Source organism: Panthera pardus, unplaced genomic scaffold (assembly GCF_024362965.1).
Source record: "Panthera pardus isolate Hobbes unplaced genomic scaffold, ASM2436296v1 HiC_scaffold_17, whole genome shotgun sequence".
In the NCBI taxonomy this organism is placed as follows: Eukaryota; Metazoa; Chordata; class Mammalia; order Carnivora; family Felidae; genus Panthera; species Panthera pardus.
This window is the reverse complement of record NW_026526732.1, coordinates 136,210,734-136,230,930: the sequence shown is the minus strand read 5'-3', so window position 1 is coordinate 136,230,930 and position 20,197 is coordinate 136,210,734. Positions and strand designations below refer to the sequence as shown.

At 43.3% G+C, this 20,197-nt stretch overlaps 1 protein-coding gene and 1 long non-coding RNA gene across 3 annotated transcripts in view; one reads left to right on the top strand and one right to left on the bottom strand.

Moving 5' to 3' along the window:
• The window catches only part of LOC109271697 (uncharacterized), a 47,531-nt gene extending 39,550 nt beyond the window's left edge, over positions 1–7,981 (top strand). For both annotated transcript variants that reach the window (XR_008423074.1, XR_008423071.1), the window contains one exon: positions 5,848–7,981. This is a non-coding gene — a long non-coding RNA (uncharacterized LOC109271697). The remainder of the gene's footprint in view (positions 1–5,847) is intronic.
• CLIC5 (chloride intracellular channel 5) overlaps positions 1–19,809 on the bottom strand; it is a 162,370-nt gene extending 142,561 nt beyond the window's left edge. Inside the window, exon 1 of the mRNA XM_019457315.2 lies at positions 19,055–19,809. Coding sequence (XP_019312860.2) covers positions 19,055–19,711 — 657 coding nt within the window. The 5' untranslated portion in view covers positions 19,712–19,809. The remainder of the gene's footprint in view (positions 1–19,054) is intronic.
• Between the last annotated feature and the right edge of the window lie 388 nt (positions 19,810–20,197).

Genomic DNA, 20,197 nt, shown 5'->3' with positions numbered 1-20,197 from the left:
AGTCAAGTGCAATGCCAGGGGTGGAAAGGAAACAAGAAGATAAGGGAAGAGGGCAACAGGAGGTGCCACTGGCTTGGACGGTGAGGAGGTAACACCGGACACTGAATCAAGCGAGGGATTGAGCCCGTCAGTGTTTGCTGCGCCGAAGAAAGGAAGAAAGTGCCCAGATGGAAGAGGGATGTGGTGCTGAGCAAGGACCACCTCACTGTTCTCACTTGTAAACTGAGGGCTTCCACTAGATAATCTCCGAGCCTGTCGTGGTTAGAAAAGGGCCTTCGCTCCCACCCAGTAAATCCACTTTAACTGGTGAGGTCAGCATTAGTGGTTTCAGGGCACACATCACGTCTGATGATGTGTTATGAAACACCAGGCAACGCTTTATCTCAGCCTGTGCTTCTTTTCTGGGCGAACTGTTTCCTCCAGAGGTCCCGGGACTGGGGTTTTATACTGTGGCTATTTTTAGTCGCTGTCCGCGGTGGCTGCTGGGACCTATTGCCTCAAGAGGCTGACGAGAACTTTCCCCCCGGGGGGGGGGGGGGGGGGGGGAGGAGGCATTCTGTTCTGTAATCTTGCCCTGTAGAGCTCTCTAATTGAGATTTGACGATTTCCAACTCGGAGAACTAGATACTTCCTTCATGCATTGCGAGATCAGGTAGCTGTGCTGTGTATTCAGCAGTCAGCAAGAAACTAAGTTATTTTGGTCGGTAGAGCCATAGCTCTATTCAAAACCTTCTTGCTGAAGTAAAGGGGACTGTTTTGCTCTGGGTTGACATGCTTGGAAAGTGTTGGTTGAGGGAGGTCCAAGGATGATGCCCCTCCTACTGATTTTTCACAAGAGCTTCCCAGGGCCTGTGCCCCCAACGCATGTTCCTTCCTTACTAGTCAACCAAGACACCGACTGGCATTCAGGGAAGCAACTCGAAAGGTCTGGTCAGGAGATTCTGAGCTGGCTTTTTAACCTGTTAGTGCTGACACTTCCTTCTCTGCTCCAAGATAATACAGGCAGGAGCGGCTGTAAAATCCCCCACTGCCAAAATCATCTTCCCAAAGCACAGTTCTGACCTTGCAACTTCCTAGTTCAAAACCTTCAGAAACTCCCTGCTGTAGACCAAATACACTTTATAAATCTTAGCTGCCATTCCAGGCCTTCTTCAGTCTCCAACACAATCCCCAGGTATAATTTTGTTTCTCCATGCCTCTACCTTCAACCCCCATATGTTCCATCCAAACCATATCACTGAATGTTCCCTATAAAGGTATTTTTCCACTCCCATGCCTATTATGGACTGACTGTGTCCTCTCAAAATTCATATGTTGAGGCCCCGAGTCCCAGTGTGGTAGTATTTAGAGATGGGTTCTATAAAGAAAAGGTTAAATGAGATCATATAGATTAGATTACCAGTTAGATTATTGTCCTTATATCAAAAGAAGAGACACCAGAGAGCCCATTCTCCTCCCCATGGGGACATGGAGAGGAGGCTGCCATCCATAAGCCATAAAGAGAGCTGTCACCAGCCCTACAATGCTGGCACTTGGACTTTAGGTTTTGAGGCTCCAGAACCGTGAGGACATAAATGTCTGTCCTAAAACCTCCCAGTCTGTGGTACTTTGTTACGCAGCCCAAGCTGACTGATACAATGTCCTTGCATGTGCAATCCCTCTTCACAGAGTGTCCCTTTCACTTTCCATTGGACCAAATCCTTCAAAGAAATTCTTCCTTTTCTGGGAAGTTTTCACAGATCTTCTTAGCCAGAAATATCTTCCTTTTACAACTTCCCAAAGAACATTGTCAGCACTTTAAAATTGTTTTCATTTTCTGACTAATAGTTACTTGAAAATATGAAATCTTCCCTACTGAACTGAAAGTCCTTGAAGGCAGGGACCTTGAAGGCAGGTACTTGAAGGCAGATACTCATCCGTGTGTCTCCCATAATTATCTAACCATCATCTTTAACATGTGAAAAATGATATCTGAGCTTTCTCTAGGCATGTGTGAAATGCTTTCTGCATTTAGTTGGAATCTTCACAATCACCTTACAAAGAAGGTATTGTTATTCTCATTTTTAAAATAATGACATTTACTGTATAATTCCACTTTTATGAGGTCTCTAGAATAAACCAACTCATCAAGACAAAAAAGCAGGATGGTGGTTGACAAGGACCAGGGGGAAGGGAATGGAGAGTTAGTGTTTAATGGGTACAGAGTTTCTGTTTTGCAAGATGATAAGAGTTCTGTGGGTATATGGTGGTGACGTAGCATGACAACGTGAATGTATTTAATGCCACTGAACTGTATGCTTAAAAAAATGGGTTAAGATGTTAAATTTTATGCTAGGTGTATTTTCCCACAATTTTTTTAAATAATGAAACTGAGTCTCAGAGAGGTAAAGTAACTTGCCCAAGGTCGTCCAGCGAGAAAGGGGGCATGCTTAGATTTGAGCCGTCTCTGCCCACTCTTCTTGTTTTATTTCATTTTGGTGCATCTTCTTTCTCCATTGTATAAATTCTGGTGTTCCTCAAGGCTCTATCCTTAGCTTTCTTGGATTCTGGGTTCAGAATTAGAAAACGATGAACTGTCTGGGCAAACAGAGTAGAATAATGTGCCCCCTGCCTAAGCAGCATCCCTACAACAGCTGGTTTCTTGGGTAGACTTGAATGGATGCCAGCCCTGCCTCCCTTAGACCAGCACCCCTGCATGAGGTGTAACCTGCACAAGTAGTGGTGTGTGTAATGGGTTGTCCCAGCTCACGAGAGCCAACTACGTACATCTCTTCCCAACTTCCTGTTCAGTGATGCCACACCGGCCGCTGGAAATTGGCTTTGGTGGGAATATTTACATTATGGAAACCAGCAAATACTAAAAATGAAGACATTTCTCCCCAGAGAAACTGTTGCTAAGATTTACCAGCACACTGCTGTGCACAACGCACAAACTGGCTTTCTTGGGGTCTCTCCTCTCCTCTGGCTTGAACTTCTTTACATCAGTTGCTACGGCTGTTATTTCCATATGCCAGCGAGACCTCTACATCTATTCTTGTCCCTCTTTCTACTTTTAGACCCATAGGTCTGCCGCCTTATTGGGCACATCAACCTGTATATGCCAGCGCACATTAAAATGTTGAAAATCGCTCCCTTCCTTCAAATTTTCTCTTCCTTAAACTATAGTGTCACAATCCCCATGGTCTTCCACATCCAACTAGGTACCCAGTCTCAGAAGTTCTGTCTCCTAAATAGTTTTCACTGACTCCGTGTTTGTCATTGCTTTCTGTATGAGTTCAGACTCTCATCATCATCATCATCATCATCATCATCATCATCATCTCTCACCTGTGACATAATATTGACTGTTCCTCTTAGCCGGCTAACTGGTCTACCTGCTTCTTCCATCCTCCTTATTATATCAGAGGTTCACAGCTGTGCAAATGGAACCCATCATTATTCCGCTTAATTTTTCATGATACCCCATTCACTACAAGGTAAAATCCAACTTCCCTGGTTTAGCACACAAAACCTTTCACAGTAGGGCCCTAACCTTGATTTTCAGTGTCATCTACTGCTTCCTGAAATATAGTCTGTGAACCACTTGCTTATTCCAAATACCCTCAGATTATTGTTACTGCTATCAGATTACCTTCCTTTCCCCTGCTCTACCTGGGTTCCCACACGACCTTTAGAATCCAACTCACGTGTCGAGTTGTGAAATCTTCCTGGGCTTCCTCCCTCCTCCTGAAAGATCAACCCCTCCTTCACCACACATTATCGCCTTGCATGGTGTCCCTCTTCCCACCTATGTTGAGTGTTTGTGAGATTCCTGTTCATTGGTATAATCTTAGTACCTCACAGAACTCCTGGCATATAGCAGATACCAAATATAAATTACCTGGAGACATAAATTTGAAGTGAAGTAAAACGATTTCTGTTCTTAATGATTAGAAAGTGTAGAAAATCTTTCCATCTCTTGAGCTCATGTCATGTATCCGTGATTCAGTTAGGCACTTCACTCTGTGCTCTCCGTGACTAGCCTCTGTGGTGGGGATCACATCTTATCCTCCAAATAGAGATATTAGTGTTCAGGGATGTGAGTCGATTTCCTTCAAAGTTAAAGAGTTAGTAAATAGCAAATCTGATATTTGCACGCAATTCTAACTCGAAATTCCATGTGTTTCCCACCACTCCATGACTCGATTGAACAAGGAAGGAAGACCTTTGTAGGAACAAATAATGATGACTAAACGTAATCGGGGCGATATCTGGAACATGTGCGAAGTTCCATGGGCACAATCTGCAGGGAGCCACTGAGTCTGAGTGGGAGGGGACTTGGAGGTGAACTTGTGCTCTGTGCCAGATATTGCTTACTCAAACCTTTCCATGGCTGGCATGACTGCCTTCTACTATAAGACCAAAAAATATTATGCTTCTTAGACTCCCTCGCAGTAAGAATCTAGATGTCTGGTTTCCCCCAAGCAAATGCGCTATGTGTGAGAACTGACTGGCAGAAATGAACCTCATGTAGCAGCAGGGTGCACGGTATATGAGATCTGATGGCGAGCACTGTGGCAGAGGCATTGGGTTTTCCGGGTTGCAGGTCTGGCGGAAGGTTTAAGGCCTAGCCCTAGTGTCACAGAGGCCAGCAGCGGAAAGCAGCAACAGTGGGCTTTCCTCTAGAACCGTCCCAAGATGTGGTTCAGTGTTTCTCCAGGCTGTTTTGTCCCTGGAGGCATAGCACTTAACCCTGGTTCCTGGCCAACCCAGAAAAATCTGTGAATTCCCTAACACTGTGCAATAAATCCCTCTCTTCTTAAACTCTTAGCGTGGATTCTCTTGTCTGCCACTAAGCCTGCTTACCAATACAAGTACTGTCGTGGACAGTGATCGGCTTGCTCCCCCCCAATCCTGGAGAGATTATTACAGAAGCGTGTAGCCTGTCTTAGCTATTTCTTTTTTTTTTTTTAATTTTTTTTTTTTAACGTTTATTTATTTTTGAAACAGAGAGAGACAGAGCATGAACGGGGGAGGGGCAGAGAGAGAGGGAGACACAGAACTGAAAGCAGGCTCCAGGCTCCGAGCCATCAGCCCAGAGCCCGACGCGGGGCTCAAACTCACGGACCGTGAAATCGTGACCTGAGCTGAAGTCGGACGCTTAACCGACTGAGCCACCCAGGCGCCCCTGTCTTAGCTATTTCACGAACAAGGCCACACGATCCATCGATCAGCAATTTGAGCTCCATGTGAGGGTTTAAAGCAGATACATATTTGTGTTATTCATATTGTTTTAGTTTATTTTTGTGTTTAAGTTAATTCGGATGGTATGATATTATTGTTCTAAGCAGAGCCAGTTCAGACTGGAGGGAATCCTGCCTCCTTCTTAATGTGAAATTAGCCTGAGGAATTGAGTAGCAGCGATGTGGCTCCTTCTCAGAGAGGGTGGTAATAAATCCAACTTGCCGGGATACTTGAGCGAACTCCTGCCGCATGCCAGGCATTGAGTCAGATAACCATGGTTTAATCTTCTGAGCAAGTCTGTGAGATGGGCATTGATGGAAAATGAGGCCCAAGAACTTACGACGTTTGCCCTAGTTCAACTGGTTTATAAATGGCCTCGTTGGGACTATCACCAGGGTTGGACACAGAAGCCCACGGTCCTTCCATGTTGCCACTCTGCCTGCAGCGGGAGCGAGGAAGTGAAGCAGGATCATCGTCCCTCTTACACTAATGAGATGCTCATTAGAACGAAAAGTCCCGGCAACAAGGGAAAGAAAGGCAATTGAGGGGAGGTGGCAGGCATGGTTTGTTCCCTCCCCAAGAGCACTTCCTTTCAAACTTCCTTAACATATCCTACTTTTCCAGGTGCTCAGGGGCCCTCTTTACCTTGAAGAAGGTGGACTTAATCCCTGTTCTACAGCGTGGCCTCCCATGTGACTGAGAAGTGAGGAGGGCTGCTCTCGACCTCATCGTGGAGTCGGCTGACCTCACCCCAACAGCCAGGCTCCAGGACTCTCACCACACATGAAAAATAAAACCCTGCTTTTAAAGCCATTGTCGTGGTTCCTGTAACAAGCAGGCAGAAGCCCTTCTTGCTCATACAGGGGTTTATAATTCATAGGAAATCTTAGGAGTGTTTGATGAGATCGCAAGAAGACATGAACAGGAACCCACCCAGAAAGTGAGGCTGGGAAGTTCTATTACGTCCTCATCTCAAGCTATGAAACCACTGAGAGCTTGAGCAAACCAGAATCACCTCATCAGCAGATCCTGGTCAACGTGCCCCCCAGCATCATTACAAGGCACGAGCCAACCATAATCTGGGTTGGTTTTGGCCTGATGTTCTGTGTTCCTAGATTGCAAGGACGGGGCAAGTCTTCGAAGGTTCCTCTGCATTTCCTAGGGTATCGTTCTCTTAAAAGAACCAACGAAGTGATAGACTGTTCTCATTAACGCCATGACAGCGGGGACTGTGCCTGAGGCGTTCACCACTGGACCCCCGACATCCGGCCCTAAGACAAGCACAGAGGAGACACTCACTAAACGTCATTCAAATTGGATGGAATTGAATTACGTTAGCATCGCCAATAGATGTCGGGACCAGGATTTGACTCACATAGTCTAGTTCCATGGTTTCTGCTATAAAACACTCTGATGAACTGCCTCCTAACATGACATAGGATTAAAAAGGACAATGCATTGCTGAGGCCTGGAATCTCCTCCCTGATTCCTCCCTGCCACCCCAGTGCCCACATTTCCTTCAAAGTTTAAGACCTGCTTCCTACATGAAGCCTTCCCAGATAAATCCAGTCTCCTTCATCTCCGAATGCCTTTCGTGCGTATTGGGTACTATGCATCATATGTTCGAGAAACTGTCTTGTATCAATTTCTAAATGCCTTATAATGTTAATCCTTCTTGCTGAGCCAGCCGGTCACAGTCTCACAGAAATAATCCCATCGGAGACTGCTTTTCTGTCTCTCACAGTATCAGCACGTGAAGTACAGAGTACATGCTCTATAAAGATTAATTGACCTTCGTTTTGAAATGGATGAAAGGGATGCCTACAAAGGTATGGGCAATTAACCTGCGCTCATTCTCACAGCTATTAAATTTTTTATTATAGAATAAGAATCACGTTCACAAGAGAATTGTCCAACCTTCACCCTCACATTTTCTTGGTAAACAACCCCCTCCCCTAGCCCAGCTGACCTTGCCTCCTTTAACTTGCTGAGTTGTTTTGAATAAGGAGAAGGATCCTGGTCAGTGTGTGCGGGTCTCAGGATTAATACTACATTTGGCTCTAGTGGCTGAAGGGGCAGCCTCTTGGATCCTCAGAGTTATGCTTCGGTGGAGAACCCTTGCCACAGAGAGACCTGCAGAGAGCCTGGGCATGGCCAATGGATATTGACAGCTTTCCTGACATTTACAAGAGCTGATTATTAGTTGAAGAACTTTGCGTAAACAGTCGCCATTTCAAACCAATTGATTTCTGTGAACTTATAGCACAGGTACTGCTTATGAATGTCAATACTTTTCACTGGTGATTTCTTTATTTTGTGGGCCTGACCACTCCTCTGTCTCACTATGAAGCCCAACCTCTTATTTTCAGATGAAGGAATAAAGGCTCAGAGAGGGACCTGTGACCACACAGCTGATTGATTTTCATGCCAGATCTTAACCCATCTCGCCCTACAATAACACTGTCCTATAGAAACTTCACCAATAATATTCCATATTTGCACTTTCCATGTACTTAGCCCCATGTAGCTGTTGAGCATGTGCAATGTGGCTATTATGATGGAGGAACTGAATTTTCAGTATTTTTTTAATTTAAATTAATTTAAATTTAAACAGCCACATATGTATGAGCGTCCGGCGCTTGACTTCAGCTCAGGTCATGATCTCATGGTTTTGTGGGTTCGATCCCCATGTCGAGCTCTGCACTGATGACACAGAGACTGCTTGGGATTCTCTCTCTCCCCCTCTCTCTCTCTGCCCCTCCCCGACTTGTGTTCTCTCTGTCTCTCTCAAAATAAAGAAACTTTAAAATTTTTTTTTAGAGGTTTTATTTATTTTTGAGACAGAGAGACAGAGCATGAACGGGGGAGGGGCAGAGAGAGAGGGAGACACAGAATCGGAAGCAGGCTCCAGGCTCTGAGCCGTCAGCCCAGAGCCCGACGCGGGGCTCGAACTCACGGACCGCGAGATCGTGACCTGAGCTGAAGTCGGACGCTTAACCGACTGAGCCACCCAGGCGCCCCAATAAAGAAACTTTAAAAATAAACAAATAAACAGCAACATAGGGCTAAAGACTATCGTTCCAAATAGTACAGCTCCAGAATAACCGACCCAATTTGTAGAGGGTCGGTATAAATATAAAAAGGCTATCTACCAAGTTCCTTCCTTTCTTGCCCCACAGAAGAACAGGGCAAGAATATTCCTGTGGAAGGACAAAGCATGCAGTTACAGTGAAGTCAACAAGAGGCACTCGTGTCAGTTACCCATCACCACCCCACATATTTGCTATGCAGTTGCTATCGTCAAAACCTCAGAACGTTAGTGGTTTCCCAAACAATGCATTCTCTTATTTATTTTGGCTGTTGCCATGTTACTGCTGTGCACGAAGCCCTGGTAAAAATGGGAGGCTGATGGCTTGTGACAGGCCTGTCACTTCTGTTGACCCACAGGCTCATGAAGGGATGTGGAACGCTCTGCCATAAAGCATAAAAGTGACGCGTGGCTTAAAGCCCAGATTTCTAATCTTTGTCTTCACAAGATCTTTGTCTTGCACAAAACACTTGGTTTCAGGCCCCCCTGACAGGGGAGGTCATCTCATATTTTTGAGGGAGTATCATCTGAGAATAGAGCTGCCAGTTAATGCGTTTTTTTATGTACACAAATTCATCCTGGACACTTGGGGCCTGGGTACTGGAAGGTAGCTTGAAAATAGGATTCTCTCTTGGGAGTAGTAAAGCCCCCTCCTCCTGGGATTTTCCAAAGGAACTCATAGAATCACCAGGTCTGAATGGTGAGAGGTAAAAAGATGAGAAGGTGACGCTGCATTCTGGCTTCTGTTGGTGAATGATTAGCTGTGACATCGGTTCTCCTGTCTCTTCACTGCTGAGAACATTGAGGCACAAAATAAAGACTTTGCAAGCGACAACATACTCTTCAAAGAGAAGGGAAAAGGAGGAAGTTTAGCGAGCAACCTTGGCCTGCAAGCCAAAATTTTTGCTATGGTTGTCTCCCACAAAATCACTTTCATGTCATTATCATTAGATGTTAGTCCAGTTGACGTTTATGACTACATTCCAGGCTGTGATTCGAACTTGAATCCTTTCCAGTGTTTGGAAAGAAAGGAGAAGCCACTCAAAAGAAGTGGGAATCTTAAAGTCGATTGGGATAACCTCCACCTCTGGCCACAACGGAGTATAAAGACCCAGATTTATACTTAATAACCAGAACATTACTTTAAACAACTAGTAAAACAGGCCAACTATATGAAGTGTTGGTCTTTAGACATTGGGGGGGGGGGGGCAGCACAGAGCCCAAATAGAGCCTGATGGTCTCTCTTAGTTGAGGAGATAACCGAGTTTGGGGTTTGGAAAGGTCAGGGCAGCTAGAATTCACAGATCTAAATACCAGAGTGGATGGAGCTAGAGTGAGACAGCAAGAGAGAGGAACTACCAAGTGTGAGGAAAGAACGGGAAGGGAGTAGGAAAAACAATTCCAGGATCTCACATAAGACTGGTAATAGTTTGGTTCCCAGCAGTCAGAGTGGAAAGACCTCCTTGTATGCAGTAGTTGGAGTCCTCAAAAGGGTATTCCTTCCATAGTAGAACCAAATTGGCTTTAAACCATTCTTAGGGTAGGATTTTCTGGACCCACCCTCGCAAAGAGTACAAGTAAGCTTCAAAAGGATCAAATTCGTTCCAAGTAACTTAACTGCATTTCAGAATGAGGTCCAACATTACTTAAAGGAACACAACAAAATCCAGTATCAAACAACATAAAATTCACTGTCTGGCAGCCAAAATATATTATCAGATGATGCAAATAACTACAAAAACATAACTCATAATTAAAGAAAAGGCCAATCAATAAAAGGAAACCCATATATAGATAAGATGAAAAAATAAGTATACAAAGGCATTAAAATTATCATTGAGGGGGCGCCTGGGTGGCTCAGCGGGTTAAGCGTCCGACTTCGGCTCAGGTCACGATCTCGCGGTCCGTGAGTTCGAGCCCCGCGTCGGGCTCTGGGCTGATGGCTCAGAGCCTGGAGCCTGCTTCCGATTCTGTGTCTCCCTCTCTCTCTGCCCCTCCCCCGTTCATGCTCTGTCTCTCTCTGTCTCAAAAATAATAAAATAAACATTAAAAAAAAATTTAAAAAGATTCTCTCTCTCTCTTTCTCTCTCTCTCTGTCTTTAAAAAAAAATAAATAAAATAAAATTATCATTGAGAATAGACTCCATATGTTTAAGAAGGTAAAATAAAACATGAATATAAGGAGAGAATTGGCAGTAAATTCAACATTTAGATTAAATCAACAAATAATTTGAGGGATGGGAATTACCAAATCGATCTACAAAGAAATATATCCCTGGATTTCCTTATATCTATTAAATACACTGAATTTTCAAGGTGGGGGGGGGGGTGGAAACCTCCCCACCAAGAAACGTCAAGTGAAGATGCCTCCGCTGGCAACTTCTACCAAGCTATCAAAGAAGAAATAGTACAATTCTACAAAAGGTCTTCCAGAAAACAGAGGAAGAGGAAACACATTCTCAACTCACTCTGTGAGGCCTGCATTACCCTGATAACAACACCAGACCAAGAAATTAAAAGAATACTACAAACTAATATTCTTCATGAATCCAGATGCAAAAACTTCAACAAAATTGTAATAAATCGAATCTAGCAATCTATAACAATAATAAATCATGACTAAGTGAAGTTGATCCCAGATGTGTAAGGTTCGTTTAACACCTGAAAATCAATGAATTTATTTCACATTAACAGAAAACCAGATGATAACCTCATAGCTGGAAAAATTCAGCACACGTTCATAATTTAAAAACTCTCAGGAAAAAAAAAACTAAGAATAGAAAGGAACATAAGACATCTGTGAAAGGCATACAGCTAATATCATCCTTAATGATGAAAGATTGAATATTTTCCTTCTAAGAATGGGAACAAAGCAATGATGTCTGCTCTCATGGCTTCTGTTCAGCAATGTCCTAGAGGTCCTGGCCAGTTTTGTAAGACCCCATCCTACCAGGGGGGAGTGGGGGGAAGAAAAAAGAGAGAAGGAAGGAAGGAATAAAAGAAAGAATACAGTTTGGAGACGAAGAAATAAAGATATCCTTTTTTACAGATGATGTGAAAATAGAGGAGAAAATCTTCATGACCTTGGGTTAGATAATCATGTCTTAAGAAGGACACAGAAAGCATGAACCATAGGAAAAAAAAAAAGGAAAAATGGACTTCCTCAAGGTCAAAGACTTCTGTGTTCCAAAGACACTATTATGGAAATGAAAAGTCAAGCCACAGACTTGTAAACTATTTGCAAAACACTAATCTAAGAAATTGTATTGTGAATCTATAAAGAACTCTTAAAATTCAGTATAAGAAGATACCATACTAAAATAATAATAACTCAACATCACTCATCATCGGGGAAATGCAAATTAAAACTACAATGAGATATTAACCTCACATCCATCAGGATAGCTAAAACCAAAAATATAAGAAACAACGAGTGTTGGCGAGGATGTGAAGAAAAGGGAACTCTTGTGCACTGTTGGTGGGAATGCAAACTGGTGTAGCCCTTGTGGAAAACAGTATGGAGATTCCTCAAAAAGCCCTTAACCATTCCTTAAAATTCCTTAAAAATAGGGGCACCTAGGTGACTCAGTCGGTTAAGCATCTGACTCTTGATTTCGGCTCAGGTTGTGATCTCTTATTTCTTGGGATGGAGCCCCACATCCTACTTTGTGCTGACAGTGTACATCCTACATGGGATTCTCTCCCCCTTCTCTGCCCCTCCCCTCACTCACACACATGCTCTTTCTCTCAAAATAAACATTTTTAAAAAGAAAATAAGAGAAAAAAAGTTAAAAATAGAACTACTTTGTGATCCAGTAATCACGTTACCCAAAATACAAAAAGGCTAATCTAAAGAGATACATGCCAAATTGTGGACGCAGACCAAGTGTCCGTCAGTTGATGAACGGATGAAGAGATGCCATGTCTATGTGTATACATACACACACACACACACACGCGCACACACACACGCACATATACATACATACACATACACACACAATGGAATATTATTCAGTCATAAAAAAAGAATGAGGTCTTGCCATTTGCAATAGCATGGATGGGGCTAGAGAGTATAATGCTGAGTGAAATAAGTCGGTCAGGGAAAGACAAGTACCATTTGACCTCACTCACGTGTGGAATTTGAGAAACAAAACAAATGAACAAAGAAAAAAAGAGAGAGGCAAACCACGAAACACACTCTTAACTAGAGAGAACAAACTGATGCTTACCGGAGGGGAAGGAATGGGTGAAATAGGTGATGGGGATTAAGGAGTGCCCTTGGCGCGATGAGCACTGGGTGATGTACAGAATTGTTGAATCACTATGTTATACATCTGAAACTGATAGAACATTTTATGTTAACTATATTCGGATTAAAATCTTTTTTTTTTTATTTTTAATTTTTTTTTTTAACGTTTATTTATTTTTGAGACAGAGAGAGACAAAGCATGAACGGGGGAGGGTCAGAGAGAGGGAGACACAGAATCCGAAACAGGCTCCAGGCTCTGAGCTGTCAGCACAGAGCCCCACGCGGGGCTCGAACTCACAGACCGCGAGATCATGACCTGAGCCGAAGTCGGCCGCCCAACCGACTGAACCACCCAGGCGCCCCTCGGATTAAAATCTTAAAAACGTACTTTAAAGCTGCAAAGAAATAGCATTATACTTTACCAGTGCACCTAAAACTTAAAAGATTGAAAATACCAAGTGCTGGAAAGAAAGCAACTAGAAGTCTCATACAAAATATAGTAAGTCACTTTGAAAATAATTTGCAAGTTTTATTATAAGGTTAAATATCCACTGACCATATGACACAATAATTCCACTCCTAAATATTTGCCCAAGAGAAATGAAAACAGAATCAGTAGAAAAGCTTCTGTGTGTATGTTTATAGTCGCTTTATTATAATAGCCCCAAACGGAGAAAGAGCCCAAGTATCCATCAACTGTTGAATGCATGAACAAATTGTGGTATATTCATACAATGCAATACTACTTAGTAATAAAAAGGAATGAACCGCTGATATATATACTAACATGGATGAATTCAAAAGCATAATGCAAAGTGAGAGAAACCGCACACAAAAGGTGACACAGAGTTTAATTCCACTTGTGTGACAGTTTTTAAAAGGCAAAACTATAGTGATAGAAAGAGGATCAGTTGTTTCCAGGAGTCAAAGGGGGGCTGGAAGGAGACTCACAGCAAACGAACAGTGGGGAGCTTTTTGGGGTGATGGAAATATTTTACATCATGATCGTGGTGGTTGTTACACGATTGTATCCATTTGTCAAAACTTATTGAAGCTTACGCTGAAAATTGCTAGATGCATGCAAATTATATCCCAAGAAAATTTGTTCCAAAGAGGCAAGGTGCACCATAAGGTATGCAGTAATATCATAAGTGTTAAATAAAAGGCAGAAAAGGAGAGAATTTCAAATATGTACCCATACAGGCTGGAATATGCACAAAATATCTCAGGAAGCCTATACATGAAATTTTTAGAATATATTGCTTCAGAAAAGGAAATGGGGCATCTGAGGGGGGTATGATGGAGCAGAGACTCTATCTTTTGTAACTTTCAAATTTTGAATCATGCAAATAATAAACCTATTCAAAGGGGGAGAAAAGTCCGTCGCATTCTAAAACCTGCTATTATTCAGTATGATTTGAGTCAGAATCCTGTTCTATGTGTGAACATCTCTCTTTGTTACTCATCATTTCCTCCTTCCCCTGTTTTAAAAATCACAGGACTGCCTAAGAGTATATTCAATATATACTTCGGAGCATGACAATAAAACAAGTTTAAAATGTGAAAGAGAGAGGGTGCCCGTGGGATTGAGACAAGGTTACTACAGGGTCGAATGAAGTTCCATGCACAGCAGGTTAGAACCAGTGGGTGCTTTCGAGCTCATCTCATACACCTGTTTTTTATTTTTTATTTTTTGTTTTTTGTTTTTTTTATGGGGAGAAATCTAAAGCCTAGAGAGTGCATGGGACTTCCCCAAAGGTGCACAGCTAGTCAGTATCAGAATCCAGTTGGGGCTTAGCTCCTAAGTCTTATTACAGAAATAATATCAGTAGAGCAGGCAACCTAGCACAGTTCAAAGTACAGGTTCAGTAAAATGAGTTTCCCCTTCGCCTCTTCCCCCTGTATCAGCTGGCTTTTCGTCAGGACTCGCCGTCCACCCATCCCCAACTCAAAGTCAAACATCAATGGAAACAGGAACCTAGGGTCTTTGCTTTAATGCTGACCAAATTTCCCAGAATACACTAATAAGTTTTCCTTTAAAAAAAAGAACTTAATTGCCCTTCCCATAACCGGCTCAATTTTAATCCATTTGACAAATATTTATGAGCCTCCCCCCGCCCCCAACCCCAACTACGGGCCAGGCTCTGGGCTAATGGTGGGCGGACATACAGAGGTGAATACGATGTGGTCCAGAGTGCTTTCCCTATGGTGCTTACAGACCAGTGAGGAACAGCCTTACCCAGGTGATTGTAATATTAGGGGACACATGGTAAGACGGAGACAAGGACAGAGGCAGTATCACATAGAACAACCTGGAGTTTTAGAAATGGCTTCACGGGGAATTTGAGTCCAGAAAGATGAGGACAAGGTGACAAGGTGACAGAGGGGAGGAAATGCTATAGACAGAGGAGTCAGCACGGGCAAAGCCAGGTGAGATTGAACATGTCCAATTTGTGGGGAGCTCGGTATTCCTGGGACATACTGAATGAGGCAGGATGTGATGGGAGGAGGGACCAGAGAGGCTGTTAGATTGTTAGGAGCGAGGTCAAGGCCTTGGTGCCGCTCAAGGGTGGACTTGATCTTGTTGGCAAGGGGCAGGGCTTAAAGCGGAGAAGTATCTAACGTACAATTCTGTTCCAAGGGATGGTCTTTACTCCAGTAGGTGGCTGAACCATACTTGACAGTTGCCATTACTCTGACCAATATTTATGGAGCCCTGATGACAGTGCCAGCAGCCCGCAGGACACTGTGCTTCAGAGGTAAGTAAAATGTGGTCCTTTCCTCAAGAACCTGACCGTCTGATAAATTACTCTTCAGAAAATGGGAGCTCAGAAAAGGATCTGTCACCCACTTGTCCAACCCTGTGCCCCTCCCCCAATATTCTGATTGGTAGCGCCCTTCTGGTCAGTTGGTGTTCTCTCCCCCAGTGTTGACACGACTCACCTTCTCCTGGTTAACGTGTTTGGTTTTGGCCTCTACGTCTATTGAGAAGACAGTGTTAGGTCAATTATATAGCTGCAGAAACACAACGGCAGGCCCAGGAGGGAGGACACATTGCATTAGCTACGGTGACATGGTTGCCACAGGCTGCTCCTTGTAATGTTTAACACTGACAGCTGTGGGAATCCTCAAGTCCTTTGATTTAATGTTCCTTCCAGAGCTCAACAAATCAAATTAAGCGCTCACATATTGGCCTTCTGCCCAGCCTCAGGATGATGTTAAGAACGTGTCAGGCATTCTCATAAATGGCTGGGAACCAACGGGAAGGTACAAACCGTCCACGACTTCTCACAGAACCCCTTGCATTTGGTGGAAATACGGATCCCAGGAATGGCTGTCCATGTTCCCATGCTTTAACTCTACCAATTCCCGCCCTGTAGGGGCTGTAGCGGGTTGAAGAGTGCCTCCCTCCCCAAAGGTGGGTCCAACCAGAACCTGTACCTGCTACCTTATTTGGAAAAAAGGGTCTTTGTGGATATAATTAAATTAAGGATCCTGAGACGAGATCATCCTCGATTAGGAAGGGCCCTAACTCCATTGACAGGTCTTTACAAGGGAACGGAGGAGAAAATAGAGACAGTTAGAGGAAAGAAGGCCATGTGATGTGGAGCAGAGGGTGGAACGATGCAGGTACAAGCCATCAGAGGGGATGCCAGGAGCCACCAGAGGCTGGAACGGGCAAGGAAGGATTCTCCCCTAGATCTGTCAAATGGAGTGTGACTCTTACCCCGGAGCTGGGAGGAGGAAGGAGCCTAAGCAGGTTACCCTTGTACCCTCCTCTTCCGTGCAAGCAGAGAAGCCCCTGTACCCCCCACTTTCACTTATAATTCCCATTCAACATTGAATAAAGAACTGCCATGGGGATGGGTAGGGAATTGGGAAGCAGGGATTATGACTGCCACTCTTCTTAGCACTGCTGAATTTCGTGAAAAAAAAAGTTCACACATCGGAGCTGAGGTCTCTGAGTGAACAATTATTTTAAAAGGAATGTAAACTGAAAGAGTTAACTCCAATATTTGCTTTCGGGAACTACGGATCTTAAGTAACACAAGACCACACGTTACTATCAAACAGTCTTTCCTGTTGCTAATGCCAGCTGGAGATTCCAATAGTTCTGTTTCCTCCTGCTTCTGTTTGGTTCAACACCAGTGGCAGGCTAATTTCTAGTGAAATCAACACTTTGCCAAATTTACAAGTGTCTTCATGTGCCCATAATGATGGTGACGATCCACCTTGTCTGTTGCATAAAGTTGCATGGATGCTTCTGTCCTGAGAAAAATATACCTAGTCCTCACTAGGAGTGGGGTTTTGTGGTCTTTTCTTTTTTCTTTCCTTTCCTTTTTTCTTTTCTTTTCTCCTTTCCTTTCCTTTCCTTTCCTTTCCTTTCCTTTCCTTTCCTTTCTTTTCTTTTCTTTTCTTTTCTTTTCTTTTCTTGTTACTAACTTAATGGTGGATATGGAAACTGGAAGACTGCTTGAATGCACCTGCTTGAATGTCACCTCCTTGGTGGGACCCCTCCTGACTCCTTCCTGCACTCTTGAGCACTCCATCCCCAGTACCCACAGCAGTCAGTTAACTCCTCTATTTCACTGAAATTAACCATGTGCAAGTCTATGTCCCGCACCACGTTGCTGATTTCTTGACAGCAAGGTCCCTCCCTGTCTTCGTACCCCTTTTCCCCCAAATGCTCAGCATAACACCAGGCAAGTTTTGACGGGTACCTAAGTAGAAGCCAAACACTCTGCTAGGTGCTTTTTAAAGACTGTATGGTAGAAAAAAGGAAATACAATGTACACACAAAACAACTAGGGAAAAGTACAAAGTAAAAAAATAATAATATATGAAATTGGCAAATAAAATGTATTTTATTGGAGGAGTAATTGGAAACCACAAAGGGGAGAAATAAGCATGACCTGGGGGCTTTGTGGGTTCATTTTATTAGCCAGAAATAGCATTTGCTAATATACGGTCCTCAAACTAAGAAAAGTGTAAATATGAATATCATCAGGGAGTGGACGTTGGGGGAAAATGTTCTGCCTTCTTGATTAATAAAGATGATTTGTCTAGCCCAGAATGCTTTTTTATGTTCTGATAAATCGTAATAGTCTTTACTGTACATGGTCTGTGTGTAATAAATAGACTATTTATTATAATATCAGTCTAAAACAAAGATTTCCAAAGTTCTCAGTTTATATATCATAAGCATTAAACATTAACACTGGCTGTTAGTGTCTTACTACTACACCACTGAAATCATTTTACTTCATCAGATAGTTTAGTTATATTGGTGTCAAAAGGGCAAACTCAATGACAGAGGTTACATTTATTGACCATATATCTGAAGTATCTGTGACCTTAGAAATGCTAAGAAGGAAAGCCCAGCACCTGACTGTTGATTTGACTTCCTCTCACCAGCCTTGGTTTCGTTTTTGAAAATCAAGTTGACAAAGGAAATTTAACCAGACAAGAAAATGTACTTAACGTCTGTCACAAAGGTAAGGATTTGAACTGCATTTTCTGCTCACTTGTAAGTGAACTTTTAAAAAAATACTTTGCCCGTGGTGTATAAAAGTCAGTGATTAGACACACAATTTAAATGCACTTTCCAATGCTTATACTTTTGAACAGTCCCACGTGAACTCTGGAATGACTTGTTTATTTTTTATTTTTTATTTTTTTTCAATATTTATTTATTTATTGAGGGAGAGAGACAGAGACAGAGGGTGAGTAGGGGACGGCAGAGAGAGACGAAGACACAGAATCCAAAGCAGGCTCTAGGCTCTGAGCTGTCAGCACAGAGCCTGATGCGGGGCTCGAACCCACGGACCGTGAGATTATGACTTGAGCTGAAGACGCTTAACCGACTGAGCCACCCAGGCGCGCCTGATTTTACTTTTTGACTGGGGGAACACAGCAGTCACATTTTCAAAATTACACGAACAGAAACAACATTCTAGAACTAAATTTTGACAGTCATTGTGACATTACTATATGCACATATATGTGTGCATATTTTTATACCATGTATTTGACAGATATCAAAATAAATGCCTTTGATATATTGTTGAAACTTAATTTTCTTAAACAAATAAAAATAGAAATCATCTTTTCTTTTTCTTTTTTTGTTTTTTTAATGTTTATTATTTATTTTTGAGAGAGAGAGAGAGATAGGGCTCAAGCAGGGGAGGGGCAGAGAGAGAGGGAGACACAGAATTTGAAGCAGGCTCCAGGCTCCCAGCTGTCAGCACAGAGCCCGACGCAGGGCTTGAACTCGCAAATGACGAGATCATGACCTGAGCCGAAGTCAGATGCTTAACCGCCTGAGCCACCCACGTACCCCTGGAATGACTCATTTAACCAGCCATACTCTTGAATATGTCTGGAGGTCCAAGGACCATGACATCATGCATCTTTCCCTGGACACTCAGAAAAAGAAGACACCATTTTCTCCATCTACACATGCAGAAGTGCCTACCAGAGACAGCACTTACCTTAACAAAGAGGATAATCTCAGGGTCTGTGGAAGTTGATTCACTTTCTTCCAAACCATCAGCAGCAGAATGGCAGGTGGAGGAATCCTTGCTGGCAAAGAAGGCCCTACTCTGCTGGGTGGGGAAGGTTGGAGAGGGCAGGCCTTTCTCCATCACGCCTCCATCCTCCTGGGGTTCCTGGGCTGGTGAGGGTACTTCTTCCCGGTCCTGGGCTGGTGAGGGTACTTCTTCCCGGTCCTGGGCTGGTGAGGGTACTTCTTCCCGGTCCTGGGCTGGTGAGGGTACTTCTTCCCGGTCCTGGGCTGGTGAGTGTGATTTTTCCATTGAGTTGTTCCAGTCTTCACTGGAGACTGGTGGCTCACCCGGTTGAAGATCCTGGGACTCAGGACATATGTCACCTGGCAGGAGGTAGTCTCCTGCTTCTGGTTGGGAAGAGGTCAAGCTGTACTCCTCACCCTCAGCAACATCAACTGACACAGAGTCATATTCATGGTTTTCCAGCTCAGTGGCATATGCATCATCTTCTGACCTCAGGCCTTCATAGATGTTATCATAAAGAGGGACTTCGTTTTCTTCTGGCGTTTCTGGAACCTCATACATCCTTTCTTTTTGGACTGTGTCATAGATGGTGCTGCTATCTTCACCATTCATGTTCATTGATCTGATAGATCTTTTGCAGGCAGACCCGAATAGATCAGAAATGAATAAAGGACTAGAGGATGCTGCACCACCTTGCAGAGGAATCAACAAGCTTTTGAAACACGGCAACTAGCAACAGCTACCAATGACAGGTCTCTAACAATCATTTACCAGAGGCTTTAATCAGCAAGGCACGAGTCCATTGGACACCAGATAAAGCTTACACACTCAGTTAACTCCTTCACTGCTAAGGATAGTTTCAAGTAGAGTCTGGGGTTTTCCTCACTGCCAGTAACTCCAAGATTCTTTGGATTAACCGGAGGTTGAATTATCTTCCCAGTGCATGCTTAAATTCTAAATATTTAGCCATTGGTCGCTAAGCAGGGCTCCCTCTTCTAATTGCCTCCAAATGTTGACAACATTCAAGAAGTCCCTGCAATTCACTTCTTCACCGTTGTCACTGATCTGTTAATGGCTGAATTCATTGCACAAAACAATTCCTTG